The sequence below is a fragment of the Mustela nivalis genome, assembly GCF_964662115.1.
Source record: "Mustela nivalis genome assembly, chromosome: 5".
Lineage (NCBI taxonomy): Eukaryota > Metazoa > Chordata > Mammalia > Carnivora > Mustelidae > Mustela > Mustela nivalis.
The window spans coordinates 81,416,404-81,439,595 of NC_139024.1; the positions used below are offsets into that span (position 1 = coordinate 81,416,404).

A 23,192-nucleotide genomic window follows, 5' to 3' on the forward strand; every position below is an offset into this window, starting at 1 on the left:
GAGGAGGAAAAGAAGCAGCAGAACGAGGAGGTTAAATTTTGTATTATTTCAGGTTATTTCATCTTGTCTCCCGGTTTAATTTTCTGACTATTTTGGACCAAAGTGTTTCACATATTAGAATGGAAAGCCCTCAGCAAACACATCATTTGATCATACCACTTTTTCTAATCATCTATTTATCTACCATGGAAACTTGCACAGTAGGCCCTTGGCATTCACAGATTTGCCATTTGTGGTTTCATCTATTAGCAAGGCAATGCCGTGCCATAATTTGTGGTGGAGAAAAGAATCGTCTAACTTCCAGAGGGTCACTATTTAGTTAAGCAAGTCAGCGTGGGCCTCGTGCTGCTGGCAGAATTTGAGATGTAGGCTGAGAGGAGGGTAGAGCCTGTTACAGCTGGAGGTTTCCAACTGTTCGACATTCATGTCGCAGTTAATGACAGTCACAGACTGGAAGGATCCTGATAGCCCCAGGACGTGTCATTAGGGAATGTCAAGGGTCTAGTGCATGGAGTGCTCGGTGCATACCAGAACTGGTACAGGTGGATACACAAAAAAGCAGCAATGGCAGCTTCGCAGAACTCAGAGTGAATTGGGATACAGTCATATGCTCAGCTAACTAATACTGGGTGCTGTGTGTCATCCCGGGAGCTTAAAGCACAGAGGAAGGCAGGAAAAGAACTATATCAGTGAATTATCACTACTTCACTAAAATAAGACATTTCCTTAAGACTTTTCTGAATAGAGAAGTTCATCAATTGACCGACACATTGTCCCAGTAGATTAAAGTGACTGAGTCACTCACTCAAATATCTAATGGCATGCACAGCTGGGTGGGTTGCAAGGTAAATGAGCATGCACTGCATTCAAATGACCAAGTTCTTGTGGCCAGTATGGCTTCACATAAAAGCAAGAATTTCTGTCCTTAACTGGAGGGAGACAAAGCAGAAATTGGTCGGAGAAGGAATTCTCTCAGTAATAAAATAAGGCCTCTGCATCCCAAAGTCTCCCACAAAGAAGCCCCAATTTGGGCATAGTGGGAATCTAAAGCCCAAGGCAGCCTTCTTCCTCCTCCAACCTCTTCCTGAGCTGGAGAAGAATTGGCCTGGGGCTTTCCTTTATCCCATTCTTCTCTGGCCCTGAGGCTTATAGCCCAAATGATAATGGAGGCTTAAAAAAACAAACAAACAAAAAACAAAAAAACAAACCTGGTGTGTGGGGGGGAGGTGGGCAGGGCATAGAACTCCAGAAATACCCCATCTCAGCAGACAAGTCTAAGAAGAAGAATCTACCCAGAATCCAGAAACTGCCACAAGATTCCCAACCCTTCCGGCCAGATGGATGGATGGGGGATAAGAGTTAACTTACCAAGAACACGAGCAGAAATGTAGATGATATTAAGATACCACTGGACACCTGCACATCTGGGAGAAGCTTTGGAATTTACATGGAAGACTACAGAGACCCACAGACGTTTTTGAGAAGGGAGATAATGAAAGAAATGTTTTAAAAAGGATGATCAACCTGGTAGGGCAATGCTATAGGACCTAGAATGTGGGGAGAATCTGGATCAGAAGAGCCATACAAGGGCTAGGAATGGAGCAGCTAGAAAGGGGAAGGGAAAAAAACAAAACAAAACAGGGAAATTCACAAGAAAAAAAAAATCAAAGGCTCAGAAAACAACAAGTGTTGGTGAGGAAGCGGAGAAAGGGAACCCTCTTACACTGTTGGTGGGAATGCAAGCTGGTGCAGCCACTCTGGAAAATGGTATGAAAGTTCCTCAAAAAGTTAAAATTTCTCAAAAAGTTAAAAATAGAACTACCCTAGGGTGCTTGGGTAGCATCTGACTCTTCATTTCAGCAGGGGTCATAATCATGGTGTCCTGGAACTGAGCCCCAAGGTGGGCTCCACAATGGGCGTGGCACTTGCTTGGGATTCTCTCTCTCCCTCTGCCCATCTCCCAGCTTGCACTCTCACTCTCTACTTCCTTCTCTCTTGAATAAATAAATAACCCTTAAACAAAAAACAAACAAAAAACCCAGAAACTATCCTATGACCTAACAATTGCACTAATAGGTATTTATCTGAAGGATACAAACAGTGATTCGAAGGGGAACACGACCCCAATGTTTATAGCAGAAGTGACTACCACAGCCAAAATAGGGAAAGAGCCCAGATGTCCATTGATTGACAAATGGATAAAGATGTATATACAATGGAATATTACTCAGCCATCAAAAAGAATGAAACCTTGCCATTTTCAAAGACATGGATGGAACTAGAGGGTATTATGCTAAGCAAAATAAGTCAGATAAAGGCAAATACCATATCATTTCATTCATATGTGGAGTTTAAGAAACAAAACACATGAGCATAGGGGAAGGGAAGGAAAAATAAAGTAAGGTAAAAACAGAAAGGTGGGCAAACCATAAGAGACTCAGCTCTAGGAACAAACTGAGGGTTGCTGGAGGGGAGGCTGGTGGGGGGATGGGGTAACTGGGTGATGGGCATTAAGGAGGATACTTGATGTAATAACACTGAATGATGTATGCAACTGAAGAATCACTAAATTCTACCCCCTGAAACTAATAATAAAATTCTACCCCCTGAAACTAATAATATACTGTATGTTAACTAACTCAAATTTAAAGAAAATCTAAAAAAAAAAAAAAATCAACAGACTTAGGTTTTGGTTTAATGGGGAAGATGAGAGAAGAAAAAAAAACCAAAACCCCACTGAAATTCTGAGTCCAGAAATGACTGCAACACTAAGGCTAATATAGACAGAATTAGAAGCCCAGGGAGAGAGCAGGTTTGGGGCAAAGATTGTAAGTCTGGTTAAGGCTGAGGTGACAGCTATCTTTCCTGACATCTTTGGCAGTAAGGACAAAATTGTTGAAAGTTAAATGAAAATTATACCAGAGGGAAGCATATGGTGCAGAAGTACATAGTGCACAAAGCTTTGATTTAAAATTTGAATCATTTGCCTGTTTATAAAGTCTTTCATTAAAAAGTCCAATTTATAGTTTCTCTTGAAAACTGGAAGACGTGGAAACAATGGCAGCAGGTGATCTCACCCTGCTAGTGACACTGCCCCTTAAAGGAGAAAAGTGTCCTAGGTCCCCACCCCATCCTAGCTGTTCTAGGACGTGCCCCAACTTGGGAGGCCATGATTTTGAGCATCCTACAGGGCAGCACTAGGTTAACTAGCGTACAAACAATTGTGAGTGTTAATACACATTACCCTCTCTAACCCACCAAGATATCACCTGGTCAAACATTTAAACACCTTTCTTCTTATGGGGAAATTCTCTCCTTTAATAAAAGTGAACTCTTTCTGGAAAGCACAGCTAAATATTAAATGAGGCGTAATTATATGTGAATCAACTTTCATTTGATCACTATATTCTTAAGTGACATGTCATGACAAAGGAAAATCCCTGGATATCACATTTATTTAATCCTGTAATTATACTTCTCTCCAATCACTTTTACCCTAAAGCCCTAGAGGACATGAATTTCACCCAGTGATACCAGCAGAAGGGAAGCAGGTCTGGCTTCAACTCTCCCATCATTACTTTGCCTGGGTGATCAGTGCCTCCTTGGAAAGATTTCTCTTTTCCATTAACTATCAGAATGATACTCCAGGAGTCTTTGTTCTTCCAAAAAACCTGAAAGGAACTGCTGAGTCCTAATTTATTAAAAAGCAAGTGGTCATCAGAAGTTTGTAATTTCACCCCTGTCTGTGCAAGGAGACTATTTAGGGAGTTTTCTGTGGCAAGCACTAATATAATACATTTATTCCATGGTATTAACTACATTAGGAATTTTCATCCTATTGTCCTTCCATGGTCTTGATGAATTAAAAAAACTAGATATACTAATAATACTGTAATAGATACTTGAAAGTTGCTAAAACAGTAGATCTCAAATGTTCTCACCACAAAAAAGAAACAGGGAGGGGCGCCTGGGTGGCTCAGTGGGTTAAGCCGCTGCCTTCAGCTCAGGTCATGATCTCAGGGTCCTGTGATCGAGTCCTGCATCGGGCTCTCTGCTCAGCAGGGAGCTTGCTTCCCTCTCTCTCTCTCTGCCTGCTTCTCCATCTACTTGTGATTTCTCTCTGTCAAATAAATAAATAAAATCTTAAAAAAAAAAAAAAAAGAAACAGGGATTACGGGAGGTGATGGGGAGGTTAGCTAACATCACGGAGGTAATAATTTCACAATATGTAAGTGTATCAGATCAATACACTGTAGACAAACTAACACATCATATGTCAGTTATACCTCAATAAAGCTGGAGGAAAAAAAGGACTAGAAATATGCCAGAGGGGAAAATGGAGAACTGGGAAGGAGAGATAATGCCCACCATACCATGGACTGTATAAGGCAGGTGCATGCAAATGATCAACAGTAGGGAAGCAATATTCCCAGGACCTTACCCTAACACTTAGATAGCTTACTCTCATCACCTAGCTCTAGTGAAGAATCACTGACAAGGAAGGCAACAGAAGTTGCTTAAAAATCTATCACTTCCTGTTCCATTTCTTGAATATCAATGCCAATTTCCTGGTTATGACTAGCAAGATGTTATCATTGAGGATAACCAAGTAAAGGGTACACAACTTTCCTCTCTATTATTTCTTGCAACTGTATATATTCTACAGTTGTCTCAGAAAAAGATTAATTAAAAAAATGTTAGTCTGGTTAGGTTTGGCTGACAGGGGGTGAAAATGAAAAAACTTTCATTTTCTGTTTTTTTTTTTTTTTTTTTAAGATTTCATTTATTTACTTGTCAGAGAGAGAGAGTGAGCACATGCAGGTGAAGCAGAGGAAGGCAGGCTCTCCGATGAGCAAGGAGCCCGATGTGGGACTCGATCCCAGGACCCTGAGATCATGACCTGAGCCGAAGGCAGCGGCTTAACCCACTGAGCCACCCAGGCGTCCCTCATTTTCTGTTTTATACTTTTCTATACTATCTGGATTTTGTTATTCTGTATAAACTATTTAAACTATGCTTAAATAAAACATTATCCACATTTGCATTGAAAAGGTATATATTTAATGGCAATCAATAAAGGAGGCCATTTTTTTTATTATTATTTATTTGACAGAGAGAAATCACAAGTAGATGGAGAGGCAGGCAGAGAGAGAGAGAGGAAAGCAGGCTCCCTGCTGAGCATAGAGCCCGATGCGGGACTCGATCCCAGGACCCTGAGATCATGACCTGAGCCGAAGGCAGTGGCTTAACCCACTGAGCCACCCAGGCGCCCAAGGAGGCCACTTTTATTCTAAAAATTTCTCTGTACCAAAAATCATTACCCAAATTTCTCATATGTGTCTGAGGAGCATGGAGTAGCATGTCTGAGGGGGGCTCTTATACATGGTCCAGTTTATAGATGAGAAAATACAATTTATTTCGGCTTTCCTTTAGGTTACTTTACTGATGGTGGGGATTTAGAAATGGCTCTAGGATTTTAAAAACATTTTTGTCTCTCTTTATTCGATTTCATGACAAATATTTGTATTTAATATTAAACAAAAAACATCTGAACTGCTGCCCTATCGGACATTCCTTTGGATATCTTCACGACATTCTCCTATTAAAATGAACAGTTCCCTGATGAAAGGTAAGTGACTCCTGAAATGGTCATACACAGATGGAAAACCACTAGGTAGAAGGTTGAGGGAGAACTTCAAAGTCAAAGAACCAGGTGTATTACCAGCTCAACTCACGAATGGATCCTAGCATGACAAAGAGTAAGGTAGTCAGATACTCTGTGTCTCCAGGTAGGATAAAATGTTCTGTAGGCACCAACACCCATGAACGCTCTTGCCAAAGAGCTAATTGTGAATCAATAATTAACTCCAAATCTCATCAAGCCTTTAGGTCTAGCTTCTGAGCCATAGGAAATGCACAAGTTTACTGACACTATAGGAAATGCACAAGTTTACTGATACCAAGGAAGCCATTAGCCGCATCTAGGCTGGGACATTCTAGGTGCAACAGACCGAGTTTCTTCAACAATGAACTGTATAGAGGCATAAAAGAAAGTATTTATGTCAGATTAAAGGAAAGTTAAATAAAACAGCAACCAAGTAAATTTTGTTTGAATCCTGATTTGAAAAACCAACCTTACAAAACTACTTAAAGAAGGTGAGTGAGCTATTGCTATCAGGAAAGTATTAATTCATTTTATTAGGTATGATAATGGTATTGAGGTTATGTAAGAAATGTCTTTTTTTAGGGAGGCCTAATGACATATTTGGGCTGAAATGACATGACATGAGGTGTGGGATTTGCCTTAAGATATGAGAGCAAGAAAAGAAAGGAAGAAGATAAGAAAAAAGAGACAGGGAGAGGTTGATGGTTACTGAAACTATGATTGAAGAGGCTGTACACATTCTTAAATTTTTATTTTATTTATATATTTTTTAAAGATTTTATTTATTTACTGACAGAGGAAGAGAGGGAGAGAGAGAGCACAAGCAGAAGGAGCAGTAGAGGGAGAGGAAGAAGCAGACTCCCAGCTGAGAATGAAGCCCTAGGAGGGGCTCCATTCCAGGACTCTGAGATGGGGACCTGAGCCAAAGAGACCTAACCCATTGGGCTACCCGAGGGCATACAGGTTTTGTGTTTTTGTTTTTGTTTTTGTTTTTATTTTTTAAACCAAAATGAAAAGAAACGAAGGTCAATCTTTAGGGCAAACAATACAACCTTGGTTTGGAGGATTAAGCTCCACATGGTGTTGGGAGCCCTGATGGGCAGTGAGCCACAGTGATACAGTGGTATGGCGTGAGACAGTGAGTTTCAACGGCCACCTACCTACGGAGGTCATGGATATAAGGGGGAAGGAGGAAGCTTTGCCACAAGGAACCTGTCTACTCCTCAAAAGTGGCTACAGTTGCAATGTTTATCTTTTTCTTCCTTTGAACAGTAATTTAATAGCCAAAGCATCAAAGCACATGATGACTAAACTATGCATCATTTCCTCTCTCCTTAGGCTGAAAGCTCCTCTCCTCTGCAGAGTATGTGAAGGGTGGTCACTCCATGATGGGCGTAAACCCTGGTCTCTTCTTGGAACCCCAACTGGTTTGTGAGATTGACCAAACCTCTTCTCAAGAGAACTTGCACAAACAAAACTGGATGAAGGTTACAATTTGGAAAAAGCTACAGGTACTTAGTACTTGGTACTTGGTACTATACCTGAAGTGATCTCTACTCAAAATTTAAGTATTTTAACTTAAATTTGCCAGCACTCCACATTAGAAAAGCCTGGTCCAACTACAGTATCTCTAAGCAATGTGCTACTAAGGAAAAGTTAAAGACATGTTTTAGAGTTCTATTTAATTTAAAAACAGAATATCATGTACACATACAGATATAAAGGGAAAGTGTATGAAGTGCTATGATGCAGGATTACAAGGGATTTTCATTTTATTTATACATTTATTTTCTAAATTCTCTATAATATGAAAATATTATGTATAAATCAGAAAAACAATATAATTTAAAATACCATATTTACCTAATAGTTTTGGTAACATAGTTTACTTTCAGTATTAACCTTAAGGTATAGACTGGAAAAAGTCCCTCTGGGCCAGTAAACACAAACTGTCATTAAAAACTCACTCAACAAACAGCTGGAAACTAAGTACAGTGTAGTTCCCACTTAAAAAAGCTCACAGGGAAGAGGAGAGGGGTATGTTAACAAGGAATTCTTGAGACTAAAGTGACAGGTCCAAAACAGACTAGGGGCTCAGTCTCTGTTCTCCAAATGCCTGAAAGCATATGTCTTGATGCTTTTAATGTCAGCTGTTCCGGAAGTATGGATATCCACAGTATTTTCTAAATAAAACATATCCTAGATGCTTTTTACACACATCAACCGTTTATTTAGTCTACTCTAATTCCACCCACTTCGAAAGGAAAACAATAACTTCCTTAAAAGACTATTTCCCTTTTGATAAGAAATCATGTTCCACTAATAGAAAAGTGAAATCAAGATACACCTGGGAGGAACTAGGTTCTGTAACACTACAAAGCATGACTGAGGCTTCCAAAGAACACTTCCAAATGAATTGCACTTGTGGAAAACTGTTTGGATGACATGAAATAAATAATGCAAAAATTCCTTCAGTTATTAACTAATCCATACAATAAAACAACAGATGGGAAACTTTTTTAAAAATTATGACCCATAGTTAAAACATGGGTTTTTCATTGCAGTCTAAGTAAGCACACGTGCATACACATGCAGAACAGAAAAAAAAAAGTCTAATGTTAAAATTCTTTCTATCGTATGTAATGTGCTGTGATATTTTCTATTCCACTGCATTTTTCTTTTTAATTGAAAGCGTGCTAGTTTTGTCACCTGAATTGATTTTACTGCCTACTGATGGGTCACAGCCTGCAATTTGAGAAAGAGTGTTCTGAAATGTCCCATGAGTGAAACCATTTCTTGAAGAATGATTTCATTACAGTTGGATCCTTGCTCTTCTAATATTCAAGTTACAACAGGTCTCAACGCATATACAATCATCCACATGTGGGTGTGAGAAAATTTATTCCCATGTCTAAGATCAAGTGAGCTCTTGATGACTACAATCTTTTCAGCCACAAAGAAGGGCCTGCAATTATTACAGACTTCTTTGTCTGATGAATCTGTTTCATGTGAACAGATTTCTCAAGGTATTACTAATTTCACTGTCTGTCATACTCTCCCATAAACTTTGCTTTTCTCCCATTGTGCTTAATTTTTTTTTATGCTGTATGTTGCCTGAAAAGGAATGGAAGAACCAGGACAGCAGGGTCTACGTGGTTACATGAGAATAAAACCAGTAAAATGGAAGTTACGATGATGAAACTCCAATTATTCAAAATCTTTAGTATTCTCAAAAGGAAAACGGATAATATTATGCTGAGAGAAATTACAGTGATAAACTTAAAACACATGGATCAATTCTTCGGCAAAACTGTTGTAGAATCTCTTTAAACCCTGTCACCACGCATAAAATAGATGCTAATGACATTACTAACAATCTAATGAAGATGATACCTTTGGCACAGCTGATGAAAGATATTTGACAGTAAAATAAAAGGAAACACAAGGTACTTATTGTCAAAAGTTTCTCCATGTAAACTCTCAACATAGTGTTTCCTATCAACTAAAAGATTCACTTAAAATAAATCCATTTGAATGCATGAAAACGAAACAAGTCATTTCAAGAGGTCCTATCCAAGACTCTTTAGATAATGTGAGACTGTATCCATAAGGGTTTAAAGACGTCAAAAATCAGCTGCCTGAATAGCTCGGTCAGTTAAGCATCTACCTTTGGCTCAGACCCTGGGATCGAGCCCTGTGTTGGCTCCCTGCTCAATGGGGAGTCTGCTTCTTCCTCTCCCTCTCCCTCTGCCCCTCCTCCCTTGCTTGTGCCCTCTCACTCTCTCTCTTTCTCTCTCTCTCAAATAAACATAAATCTTTAAAAAGACATAAAAAATTATAATGTCCACATAAGAAGCATCATTTACACCTAATAGAAAAAAAAAAATCTTGAAGCCTAATTTAATGCTACCCTTTAATCTGCTGTAGGTAAAACCATGGTTCTTGGTTCTTGGTCACTCTCCAGTCCTGTGACTCCTAATGTAAAGTTAAAGATCACTGACAGGGCTATGAGGCTGGGTTAAAGATCACTGACAGGAGGCTTTGCACACTTACTGCTTTTCTAATTTTATAAATTATTTCCACATACTTGGGAGGTGACAAAGCACACTGGTATGACACTGAGTTCCTGCCCAGAACTGGCTGTGTAGCCTTGAGTGAGTCCCTTTACCTCTCCAAGCTACGATTCATCATCTATAATGTAGAGACAACGGTAGTGCCTAACTCACGTGTTATCATGAGCACTAAGTGAGATAATGCTAGGAAAGTATTAAGCATAGGGACTAGTATCCAGTAAGAATTAAAAATATTTTAAGTGGGACACCTGGGAGGTTCAGTGGGTTAGGCCTCTGCCTTTGGCTCAGGTCATGGTCTCAGGGTCCTGGGATCGAGCCCCGCATCGGGCTCTCTGCTCAGCAGTGAGCCTGCTTCCCCCTCTCTCTGCTTGCCTCTCTGCCTATTTGTGATCTCTCTCTCTCTGTCAAATAAATAAATAAAAAATAAAAATAAATTAAAAAAATATTTTAACTGCCATATTTTTACTTAAAACTATTATTTATATTAAAGCACCAATAATATTGTTTTGGATTTGCTGACTTTGTCCAAATTCCCCCACTCACTGGCTCTATGATCATAAGAAATTACCTATTTTATGTGTATCAGTTTTCCTCATCTTTAAAAATCTCAACTACAACTGGATGTGGTAAAGACGAATGAGGCTATGTTAAGCGCTGGAAAGTCTAAACTGCCAGAAACTCTAACTAGCACGTCCCTGGCCCCCAGTATGTATCTAGGGCCCACTAACAGCTGAGTCAGCATCTCCCAAAGTGGGCACTGTGTGTTTTTGAGTGTTGGGGAGACTTAAAAGGAAGTCAAGCTCTCATCTCCAAATAAGCTCGCAGAATCTCACCTTCTTCTTTACTGTTGGACATCTCGAAGCCCTTGCAGTGCACAGTGAAGCTCTCACAGGAGACACATATTCCTAGGGAACCCCTTCCTCAGTGGGTGTCTCCTGGGTATAGGGTTCTGGGCCAGCCAACTCCCAGGCTAGGGAGATCCCATGATGGGGCTTCTGGGACTAAGGCTCAGATGCAGAGAAGTGGATATTGGCCTTGAGAGTTCTAATAACAATACTGAAATTATACTGTGTGAATTTGATATTCAGAAGGAAGACTCTTCCCACTGTTGTTTGGTTACAAGTGCTTTGGGGGAACTGGCAACAAATCAGATGCATTGCTTCAGAGAAGTTTCTTAATTTCACAGATGAAAGGGGGGAAAACGTGTTTGTGCAGCAAAACTCCTCTAAGATGACTATTTTATCTCAGTCAAATAGATGCTCAGGATAAGGAAGTCAGAGAAAAGCAGCCACTGACCTTTACTAATAATGTCAGGATGTTGATGTAATGTCCAGGCTGCCATTGCTAGAGGTGAAGACCAACGCAAGAAATCTTTCCTGTCTCTACAATGTGCTATACTGTCTAATCTCGGCTCCATAGTAAATAAACATATTGCCAATATTCAGATAAAGTGTAACTGGATGTTGACTTTTCCCTCTGGATTAAAAAAAAAAAATCCAGTATCACCAAGTTTACACAAAGTTAACCTGAATTTCAGAAATTAAAACATTTCTCTCTCCTCACTCTCTCTCTCTCTCTCTCCCTCTCATTGACACACACACACCTTTTCACTTTCCCAGATACATTTTTCAAAAACTCAGTAAGAACCAAAATGTTAAAAAAAAAAATGAAAATGTGAAAATGCTAACACATAGCATTTACTAAACATTCATTGTAAAAGGTGTATTCTAAGGGATTTTATGTTATCTTATTTAATCTTAAGATGATCATATTCGGCAGATAATATTAGATCCTTTTTTAAAATTCTGAAGAATGCTCAACGTCACTTGCCATCAGGGAAATTCAAATCAAACTGCAAGGAGATACCACCTTACACCAGTCAGAACAGCTAAAATTAACAACTCAGGAAAAAACAGATGTTGAAGATGTAGAGAAAGGGGAACTCTCTTACATTGTTGGTGGGAATGCAAGCTGGTGCAGCCACTCTGGGAAACAGTACGGAGGTTCTTCAAAAAGTTAAAAATAGAGCTCCCCTAGGACCCAGGAATTACACTCTAGGTATTTATCAAAAAGGATATAAACATAGTGATTTGAGGGGGTACATGCACCCCAATGTTTATAACAGCACATCCACAATAGCCAAAATATAGAAAGAGCCCAGATATCCACTGACAGATGAATGGGTAAGGAAGATGTGGTGTGCGCACACACACACACAGACAGCTATATATGGAATATTACTCAGCCATCAAAAAGAATGAAATCTTGCCATTTGCAGTGATGTGGATGGAACTAGAGGGCATTATGCTGAACAAAGTCAGTCAGAGAAAGACAAATACCATATGATTTGATTCATATGTGGAATTTAAGAAACAAAACATGAACAGAGGGGAAGGAAAGAAAAATAAAATAAGATGAAAATACAGAGGGAGAAAAACCGTAAGAGATGCTGAACTCTAAGCAACAAACTGAGGGTTGCGAGAGAGAAGAGAGGAGAGGGCAATGAGCTAGATGGGTGATGGGCATTAAGGAGGGCACTTGATGTAGTGAGTGCTGGGTGTTAGATACAACTGATGAATCACTAAGTTCTACCCTGGTAACTAACAATACGTCACATGTTAACTAAATTGAACTTAAATAAATAATTTTTAAAAATTAAAAAAAGACAAACCTTTGAGATACCTCTTTTATATGGTTTTATTTTAATATCTAATCCTAAAACTAGAACAAGTCTATATTCTCAAATCTTTGACACTGATTTTCATCTACAGTTCATTTATAAGTCTAGGACAGGCAATAATAAATTTTAGGACCTACATTTAAGCCAGAGTGACATTTCTGACCTTTGGAAAAAAGTATCAATTTAGGAATTATTTGAGCATATGGTGGAAAATATATGAAGAAATAGGAGGAGAAAGTTTCTGGGAGCAGACATGTATGTCCCATATACAAGGAAAAAGCAATCAATGTTTACTGACCAGAAAAAAAGCAAATCTCAGTAGGAAAGAGATGGCATCTTAACATGCTTCTACTGAAGGATGAAACAGAAGAGCTGATGGAGGAAGAAATAAACCTTATAAAACTCCTATCACACTGCATAGTCCCCCAAATTACACTGCCTTTGTACATGGGACATTGGGTATCACTGAGTTTATCACAGTGCGACAAAAGCACATGGTTATCTACTAATCGGGATTTGAAAAAGAAACCTCTAAGAAAAAAAGAGAAAAACCTCTAAGAGAAATCAAAGGCTATTAATTTAAAAATTTACTGTATAAATAACCTCCTGAAATTATGTTTCTCCAAGGCTTCTTTTTCTTTAACTTGGTCTCCCCTGGACACAAGTACCCGTCTAAGATGCAGGGCAGGAGACCATCCTAGAAGGCATCTAGGATTCTAAGACATGCATGCACCTGTATTCGACTCTGGACACTCAAGGTGAGTATGCCTGGGGTAAATGATTCGCTCTTTCTGAATCTCAGTTCTCTTCAGAGCACTCAGAACTCTTAGGATTGAATTAGATGCAAAAACACTTGCTAAATCAAAATACATATAAGGGGTAGGGTTTTCCATTTTTATTTACATAAAAAAAAAAACCTAGGTGGACAAGCAACACTCCATGGATGCTTAAACCACTGAATGAAAACTTGATAGGGAAGAGTAGCTTTACTGAGTAAGCGGCTACTATTTAATAGGTTATTTTCAAGTCATAAGGGAAAAAGGCAACTTCAAAATGAAGAGGCAGAGTTGTTACTTCTTGAATTCACTGAGCATTTTCAGTGTGGTGAAAAGTGGGCCAAAAATAGCAACAATAATATATGCATCTTGAGATCCGGTTAGCAGCATATGACTCCTTTGTGGTACTTTAAAAAAAAAAAATTCAACTTGAATCTAATCAAGTCTTTAGGTCTAAATTCAAGTTTATAGAGAAATACAGTGGATAGTGCCCCAAGGAAAAGATAAGAAATGGAGAGGCCAGTTAGTCAAATTTAAGGGTGAGCTATGTCACACTATAACTAATGTCCTCCAGGAAAAATAAAAACCATGTGGGCAGGGCTTAATGGTGCATTGCAGGTGACTTAAGAGATAGAAGAACAAATTGTAATATGTGGACCTTGTTTGGATCTTTCTTTGTACAAAGCAGCAGTAAAAAGATATGTTTAGGTCAACTGGGGAAATTTGAATTTTGAATTGAGTATTAGATGATATTAAGATGGTTCTAGTAATATTTTCAGGTGTGCTCATGGCATGGTAATGCAAGAGAATATTTAGAGACACAAATGAAATATTTAGGAGAGAAATGCCATTAAGTCTTTAATAGATTTTTAAATACCTCAGGGAGAAAACAGTGTTTCTGTGAAGATCTTGGTTGAATGGATGAAGAAGATGTGGTCCATATATACAATGGAATATTACTCAGCCAACAGAAAGGATGAATACCCAGGTTTTGTATCAACATGGATGGGACTGCAGGAGATTACACTTAGAGAAATAAGTCAAGCAGAGAAAGTCAATTATCATATGGTTTCACTTATTTGTGGAACGTAAGGAATAGCATGGAGGATATTAGGAGAAGGAAGGGAAAAATGAAGGGGAAGAAATCGGAGGAGGAGATGAACCATGAGAGACTATGGACTCTGGGAAACAAACTGAGGGTTTTAGAAGGGAGGGGTGGGGGGATGGGTTGTTAGCTCGGTGATGGGCATTAAGGAGGGTATGTACTGCACGGAGCACTGGGTGTTACACGCAAACAATGAATCATGGAACACGACATCAAAAAACTAATGATGTACTGTATGATGACTAACATAACATAATAAAATAAATACATAAATAAAAAGATCTTGGTCACATAGCACAGCAACTGTAGGAAAAAGGATAAAAAGGGAAAAGAAAAAAGAAGATGAAAAACAGAAAGAAAAAAGAATTTCCTACCTACAAGGCAAGAGGATTTCAAAATTTTTAGGCCATTTGGAGCTCACAGAAACAGCCAGTACAGGCCCATTTCTCTATCTGTGGACTCTATTCAGTTTTAATCTGTTGGTAAAGCAGGGGCTTTTTGAGGGGGGAAAAAAGGCAAGTCACGGTACATGTAATTCTCAGAATAAGGAGCTTCTGTTCTAAACTCTTCAGGGTGGGAGCAATTCAATAAGCAGATTTCATGTTTCAGTGGTCCTATGGACTAGCAAGTCTCAAAGGTTTCCTCCTTTAGACTTAATCAACTACATTTCAATATGAGGTAAACTTGCTTTTGTGAAAAGCCGTAAAAAGACTGAATTAAATCCACTTAGCCATTTAAAAAATTAAGTGAGACCCATAGAAATGTTTACTTATATTCCCTGTGGGAAGTTTTACGCACTGGTAATTCAAACTTACTGGACTTCTTAACTTTTAATACCCATTGGCCTTGTTCTTTGTCAGATATAATAGTGAAATAAAGTTTTAGTTTTTTTCCCTTTTTTCAAGAATACAGTGTTCTATAAACAATCATTTGGGAGCACCTGAGTGGCTCATTCAGTTGAGTGTCCAACTCCTGATTTCAGCTTTGGTCATGATCTCAAGGTTGTGAGATGAGTCAGTCCTGAGTTGGACTCTGTGCTTGGGCGGGGAGGGAGGGGCGGGGGGGGGGGGAATCCTGCGAGAGTCTCTCTCCCTCTCCTTCTGCCACTCCCCCTCCTCCCTCCCTCTCTAAAACAAAGAAGAAGAAGAAGAAGAAGAATCATTTATATACAACTTTTGGGCGCATCCACTAAACACACTCAATCATGAAATTAGTTAGTTCTAATTTCCAAGGATTTTAATTTTGTAACAAAAGAAAGACGGTTCTTTTCCCTTCTGGTAAAATGTAAATATTTTGGACATTGCATTAAAAGGCTACAATGATTTGAGTTGGAAAATGATGACTATAAAAGCATATAAAACAAATGCAGTTATCAATAAACATAAACTCCAAGTAGTCTAATCATGGACAAGGTAGACACTCGTATGTATAAATTAAGAATCTCATCCAAAGGGGCACCTGAGTGGCTCATTGAGTTAAAGCCTCCGCCCTCCGCTCAGGTCATGATCCCAGGGTCCTGGGATCGAGCCCTCCATTGGGCTCTCTGCTTGGCGGCAAGCCTGCTGCCCCACTACCCTGCCCCTCTCTGCCTGCCTCTCTGCCTTCTTGTGATCTCTGTCTGTCAAAGAAATTAAAAAAAAAAAAATAAAACCTTAAAAAAAAAGAATCTCATCCAAGAAGGACCAAGAAATACATTTTATCTTTGTAAGATGTACTTACCATCCTTGTAAGATGGAATTACCTTACCATCTGACACTTAGTACATTTAAAGTAATACTGTTTCGAAATACGGTATGGACAAGCAACCTACTTCTGACTCCAAAAGCAAAGAAGGGTTATCTGAATCACACAGAAGACAAAAATCTCGACAAGACCCAGAGCTGACTGGCCAAGACAAAATTCCATTTTCCTAGTAGATATTCTTCAGTACCAATAAACGACTAGAAAAAGCGTTTTCAGTTTAAAACCTGAAGGCTAATCCTAAAAATAAATATAAACTTAGAATTTTTCCCTCAATTAGTATGGTGAAAGCTTTTAATAAAATGTTAAGTTGGAAAAAAAAAAGCAGAATATCAAAGCATATATAGATTAGGTCACAGAGGGAGTATCAAGGTATCAGTTTTATTTTTCTTTACTCCTTTATACATATTTTACATATGGAATTTTGTCTACTTGATATTTAGTAAAAGCGAATAGTAGACAGTATGTTAGTGTATGTGTATACGTACATTAGCTGTAGGGATATATACTTGTATTTGTGTGTGTGTGTGTGTGTGTGTGTGTGTGAGTGTCATAAGCTTGTCCTTAGTGGTTCTCCATGTAACATCTTCCTTTCAGGATTATGCTATGTCAGTACAACATTGTTTATCAATATTCTGCTTTGTTCCACAACTGTTCTGCCTTGTAAGCATTAGGAAATATGTTTGTGAAAGCAGTCAGAAAAGAAAGCCCTAAGTGAAATTTAGCTTAAAAAAAAAACAAACAAAAAACAAACAAACAAACAAAAACCTCCAGTATAACTTTATAAAAAATTAGGGGAAAATGGATAAAACAAAATGACTTAGCTATTACCTTGTTTCAATGTTCTTCTTTGCAGCTTTTCCTACCAAAAAAAAAAAAAAAAAAAAATCCACCTAAGCTAAAATTACCACAGAGAAGACATAAGACATTTCTGTAAGTATTGGGTATAATTTCATATAACATAAAACTCCCAGAAAGACAGTTCATAAAAACCAGACTAATAGATCAAATTGAAATGTCAGTGAACAGTCAAGGCATTGATGACAATATGGCTTAATACAATGTTAATGTCACAAGTGGATGAACACTATCCCCAGTGATTTTGGGGTCCCTGACACACTCAATGTACAAGCAGCTGGAGATCTTGGGGGACACTGACTCACCTGATCCAAATCAGGATACCACTTGCTCTATTACTCCCCAGACTGCCAGCTCCTGACTCCTGGCAGCTTTCCTGGCGTTGCCTGCAAAGGAGTCTCAGAGATTCCCAAACTTTTCAGAGCTGGATTTAGCTATTTTCTTAAACACACAGAATGTTTCCTAAGGCATCATGGTAGTCATGCACGCAATTCTGTTTAAAACAACTTAGTGAGCATTACCCTTCACCTCATTCTCTCAAACCTCAGCAACACCACTCATGTGCGGACGCAGGAAAAGAGTTATCTGGAGCTCTTTCTCTACCAGACACTGTACCAGGTGCTGGTGGAGACTCTAAAAGGCTTCATTTCATCTCTACTTTCCTTCATTTTCTTCCCTTTCCCCCGTAAAACAACAACAACAACAATAACAAAAAAGAATGAAAACAAAACAAAACCCTCTCTTCTTTGCTGTCACCGGAAGTCAAGTTTGACAGCTGGTCTGCATTCAGCATGCAAGGGCTCACAGAGAGAACTTATTTCTACACTGGGCTAGAAATCACCATGTGGGTTTTTTTTTTTTCCGTCAGTTAAGTCTCTCCCACTCCCCCTTCCTTCTAGGCGAACAACTATATACAAAGCAGAGAATAAACATCTGGAAAATGACACCAACATGACTCTCCAGTTGCAAAAAGGCAAAATTACACCATAATCTAATGAAAAATAAAAACTTGAGAGTCTGGCAATATTTTTGCATTTATCTTCAAAACTAAGCTTTAAATATATCAGAATGAATCGCTCTAGTTTAAATCCATCTTTTCAGACTTTTTGTCTATAAATTACAGTCGGACTAGACATACTATTTTATTACTTTGTCTTGTTCTGGTTTTGAGTCTCAGCTCCAGTCAGCTCTAAGTCTTCAACAGGGCAGGAACTAGGTCTCCACTGCCTTCTCCCCCATCCTCACTGAGCACACATTCCCGACTGAGCACCCACCATGGGCTGGCCACCGTTCAAAGCACAAAGCTCCTCCTGGACCTTACATTCTTGTAGGGGGAAGACAGACATATGAAATAAAAGTGTAACTGATACACTCTGGTGGAAGATGGTAGTGCTCCAGAGAAAACCGAAGGCAGGGAAGGGGATTAAGGAGTCCTGGGGGATAGCAGGAGGGTTACAGGTAGTTAGGGCCATTTTCCCCAAGAAGATCGAAGGGGGAGGGAGTCATGTAGATATTTGAGACAAGCATATTCCAGGCAGAGGGAACAACACATGCAAAGGCTCTGAGGTAAAAAGAGTGTCTGATATCTTTGAAAAAGAGTAAGAAAGCCAGAATGGCTGGGAGTATGGGGAAGCATGGTAGAAAACAAGGTCCTAGAGGAAGTGGGGAAGGCAGAAACAAGGGGCTCCCATACTTGTCAAATAAATCGTAATAAACAGTAATGAACAGGAAGGTGACTGGCATTTATTGAGGTTTTCCTACGGGTTAGGTGCAATTCCAGATAGGTTATGTGTATTATCTCCTTAAAAAATGCAAAACAACTGGTTACTCTAACATGTATCGTGCTGACTCTGTGCTTCAGGACACATAGCAGTAGCCCAGAACTCAACACGAAATATTTCCCTGAACAAGTTTTGTTTTGTTTTGTTTTTCTGCCTTAACATGACTAAAACCTTTGTTAAATGCTGCAATTAATTTTACCTCTCCATGCATCTTAAAAATAAGGAGTAAATGTCAGATGTCTAAGTTATTTCCAAGTTATGTTCTCTATGTGATTGTTCATGTCTATTTTAATGCCACAAGGTTAAAGAGTTCAACTTATAAAGTAGAAAGTTAATAACTTCAGTTCAGACACTATTCAGAGTTCGAATCCTAATGCATCCTTTGGTTTGTTTAATGAAGCCTTTAGCATTTTAACATCTTTTCTTTTCCTGAACTATATGATACAACTTAGTGTTTCTGAGTGTTACATCTACTACAGCCAAAAGATATGGTATATTCTGGTCTGCTGGCATGTTACCTTCTTTTTGCTGTTCTTTTATTTGAAATATATATAGACATGTAGAAATAAGTATGCCAAGAGAGCAGGCTTGCTAAACACAATTAATTAAGGGAAGCACCAGAGGAAACTTCATAAAGACCTTCAATAGACTCTTTGTTACTTAGTTTCTGGTTTTTTTATTATTATTATTTAAGATTTTATTTATTCATTTGAGAGAGAGACAGAGAGAGCACAAGTGATGGAGAGGCAGAGGAAGAGGTAGAAGCAGACTCTGCTGAGCAGGGAGCCTGATGCAGGACTCGATGCCAGGACCCCAGGATCATGACCTGAACTGAAGGCAGACACTTAAGTGACTGAGCCACCCAGGCACCTCTATTACTTAGTTCCTACTAATTAAGAAAATAACTTGAAGATATCATCTAAACATGAAAAGATTGTTCAGTTTAACCCAACAAACATTTATTAAGCACATTTGTCAGGCGCTAGGATAAGGACAATCCCAGTCACTCCCTCAGGAACTGGCAGTCCAACGGGGTAGACAGAATCCCAGACCCTGGTGATGATGGAAAGGCTGGGGCAAGTATACACACTGATACAGAAGGTACCAGAATAAGCTTGGGCTTACTTTTTAAGAAGTCACTCACCCAGAACATCAGACATCCACTGTCCCATGTCTAACCAAATATGTAGGAGAGATCTTATATATCTTATATATAAGACCTTCTGATAGTAACAAATGAGAGTTGGGCAGAATTTTTAAGGCAATTTTAAAGTATCCAATTCTATGCTTAAAGTTTCCTTAGAGACTGAATGCTTATTTTTATTCTTCACTAAAACTTAAATCACATGGAGGAAATCTTTAATATACATCTACAAATATTTTCCTGAGGAGAGAATCAGGGATTTTTAGTTAGCACAAATTCATCACGCAAAACTTAGAATCAAGGTATGAAGATCTAAGTCCAAGCCTATGAATTTATACTAATTGCATTAATACTAAAGATCAATTTATACATAATGTTACATAAGATCAAAAAACCATGTGAAACCATATCTAAATTTAGTTAAGTCGGTCCAGAGGAAGGGCATAAGAAGGAAAAGAAATCAGACCAAATTCTGCTCATCTAGTCCTGGGGCCTGGGGCCTGGCATGCTAAATACCAGAAGAGGTGGCCCCTTTTTAAAAAATAAACTGAGCAAAAGCACCTTCAGGTAAACAGAAGCCCTACAAAGGAACGAGTATAGCTTCCCCAGACCCTGACATAAAAAACTGGAATAATTTCATTGACTAGGCTTATAAATACTTAGATTAAATTATCACATTTGTTTCCTGAAACATAGTCCAGTGAATAAAAGTGTAATATTAAATTGTCTATGACATTGATGGTAGCATTTTATAATCCTAAAATTATAAAATGTTTCCACCATTTCAAGGCTGATTAGAATCAGAATTACCTGGGAGAATTTTTTTTTAAGTGCCTATTCCCAGGCCCAACCCACTTGTAATTCTGATTCATAGCATGGGGTTGGGGCTTTACAAAGCTTCCGGAGATAGTGGTGATGAGGCAGATTGGGACCCAAGAACAGACTAAGCTGAGTCTGAGAATGAAGGTAAAATGTAATAAATGGGGTCAACTTCTCACCAAAGTTATTCTAGAGCTGTCCTCTTCTAAGCATCAAGATTGCTGATATCACTTCTGACCACCCTTCGACTATGTAGCCAGTAGCCTATCTCAAGACCTAAAATGGGAGTGCCTGTTTAAATCTATGGAAACTTGCAAAACAAGTGACCAAGGGCTGATTGAGAAAACCACAGATGTGAGAAATAGTTAAAAAAAAAAAAAAATCACTGACTATCACTCCAAAGGTTTCAGACCAGAGTTCCTAGAATTTTTTTTCAGTAAAATGTCCCAAATCTAAGATTTGCCTTTTTGTGTGATTGAATACTTATGACTTCATTGGCTCTTTTAACATCCTAAACACACAGGATGTTTTGTAGAAACTCAAATGACAACATCTTCTGCCAGTCAGCTGCTACCAAGTCTCAAATTTGAAACTCAGTAAGATCTAAGCAATCACACTTGCTCCCAGAGAACTGCTCTCTCCACAAAGCACCCACTCAACAGCCTAGATGAAGGTCCAACATCTGAAACTTCGTTTGGAAAAATAGAAGACAGTTGTGGCAAGACGACGAAAGGGGCACATTGTTGGACACATTCTTAGAGGTCCCATCTTCTAAAAGTGAGGTGAGAAACATTTTTTAAATGTTTAAAACACCCATGATCAAAGTCCTACATTTAATAAAAACATACATTATTTATTAAAATTTTACGAGATGCGTAGCATTCTGTTAGTGCCAAGACATATTTTGCCTAAACTTGAGCTTAAAAACAAACAAACAAACAAACAAACAAACAAAAAAAGCCCAACCAAACAAACAAACAAATTGGTATGTAAGCAAACTTAGAACCACTACTGTCATCTTGAGTATTCATGTTTCGGACTGGGAATGGGTACTTGGTTCAGTGAAGAAAATGCCAGCATTTGGATTCATTAGAAAACACAAGGTAGGGGTGGGGGGAGCTGTCAAAATACTCTGGATAGTGCCATTCAATACCCTCCGTTGTATAGGGGCACAAGCAGGGAAGGAAAAAAACAAGAACTGAAAAATTGCAGAAAGCTGCCCTATCAGTAAAGAACTAATTAAGAAGGATTTGCTGGGGTGGTAAAACGGTTTATTGCTTTAATCAAGTGGCTATGCAGAAGTAAAGTCGGTCGTGGGCTAATCACGTCCCACCTGAAACCAAGGACCAGGTCCACAGAAAGACCAGCCTGGTCGGGAATCGACTCGCTCAAACACCCAGGAAAGAGCCGAGCCACATGACAACTTGGGGCGCAAGCAGCACACAGGTGAGGCGGCCCTCCTCGCCAACTTCAGGGGAACCTCTTCCCTCCCCCCGCCCCCCATTCCTACGAGCGGCAAACACACACCCCCGGGTCGCAGCCGCGCAGGGAGGACAGGGGACTGGGAGGGCCCAGACGCCCAGCTGCTGAGCAGCCCCGTCAAAGGAGGCTTGCGATCACCGTCCCCGCTCACGACTCTGCCCTAAGGCGGCCGGGGTCGTCAGCGCGCGACCCCCGGGGCCATGTCACTTCTCACGGGGCCGGCGGAGTCAGGAAGTCTGGAAGCAGAGTGAGCCCGGCTGCGGGGAAAGCAGAGGGGACGCGGGAGGTGTCAAGTTGCTTCTCTGGTCGAGCGGGGAAGGAGGAGTTGGGTGGGGGAACGATCGGAATTTCGTAACTTATTTTATACTCGAGCCGCCGTCCGCCTGAAAGAGCAGGACCCCGCGGGGAGCAGGCGGTGACCCATTTCCTCCCGCGCCGGGTCCCTCCAGGCCCAGCCCGCCCGGCCCCGCCGCCCGCCCTCCACTCACCCAGCTCGCCCGCCTGCAGCCGGCGCGGGGCGGAGACCACAAACAGGAGCGCCAGGAGGCCTCGGGAGCCGGCCACCATGGCCCCGCCGGGCGCCAGCTTGGCACACTCCGCCTCCCCTCGCGGAGCGCAGCGCCTCCGCTGCCCGGGCCGGGCAGCCTCCTCCGCGGCCGAGCGCGCCGCCGGGACTGGGCGCAGCCGCGGCCCCGCACCGAATCCCATTGGGGCGGCCGGGAGCCCAGCCCGACGGAGGCGTCGCCCGCCCCGCCCAGCCCAGCCCCGCGCGCCGGCCCCCAAAGGAGGAAGTCGAGGTCCCCGGCGGCTGCTGTCCTTGAGGCCCGAGGCGCACTAGGAGCCGCCCGCGGTCCCCTCTAGGTACTGGGCGTTCCCTGTTTCGGTCTCTCTTTTTTCTTCCGCCGCTCCTCCCCCAATGCATGTGAACCTGGGAGCCAGGAGGACACCTGGCCTTGAGACCTACCCCGAGCCTCGCTGTGTCCAGGTCCTCCCCCGAGCTCCTGAGCGCGAGGTGGGGGAGGGGGGGCTGCTCTCCACCAGGGCTTTGCCAACCCCACAGGGGCGGGGA

The 23,192-nt window shown here is 40.4% G+C and overlaps 1 protein-coding gene across 3 annotated transcripts in view; it reads right to left on the reverse strand.

Annotated features, from left to right (window-relative positions):
- DCBLD1 (discoidin, CUB and LCCL domain containing 1) overlaps positions 1-22,937 on the reverse strand; it is a 67,486-nt gene extending 44,549 nt beyond the window's left edge. Inside the window, exon 1 of one of the 3 annotated variants that reach the window (XM_082729436.1) lies at positions 22,612-22,937. In XM_082729436.1, coding sequence (XP_082585562.1) covers positions 22,612-22,831 — 220 coding nt within the window. In that variant the 5' untranslated portion in view covers positions 22,832-22,937. Of the gene's footprint in view, positions 1-3,941; positions 4,021-22,611 lie in introns of those variants that run through there. The other 2 variants (XM_082729435.1, XM_082729437.1) reach the window with 2 other exon arrangements.
- Positions 22,938-23,192: the final 255 nt, after the last annotated feature.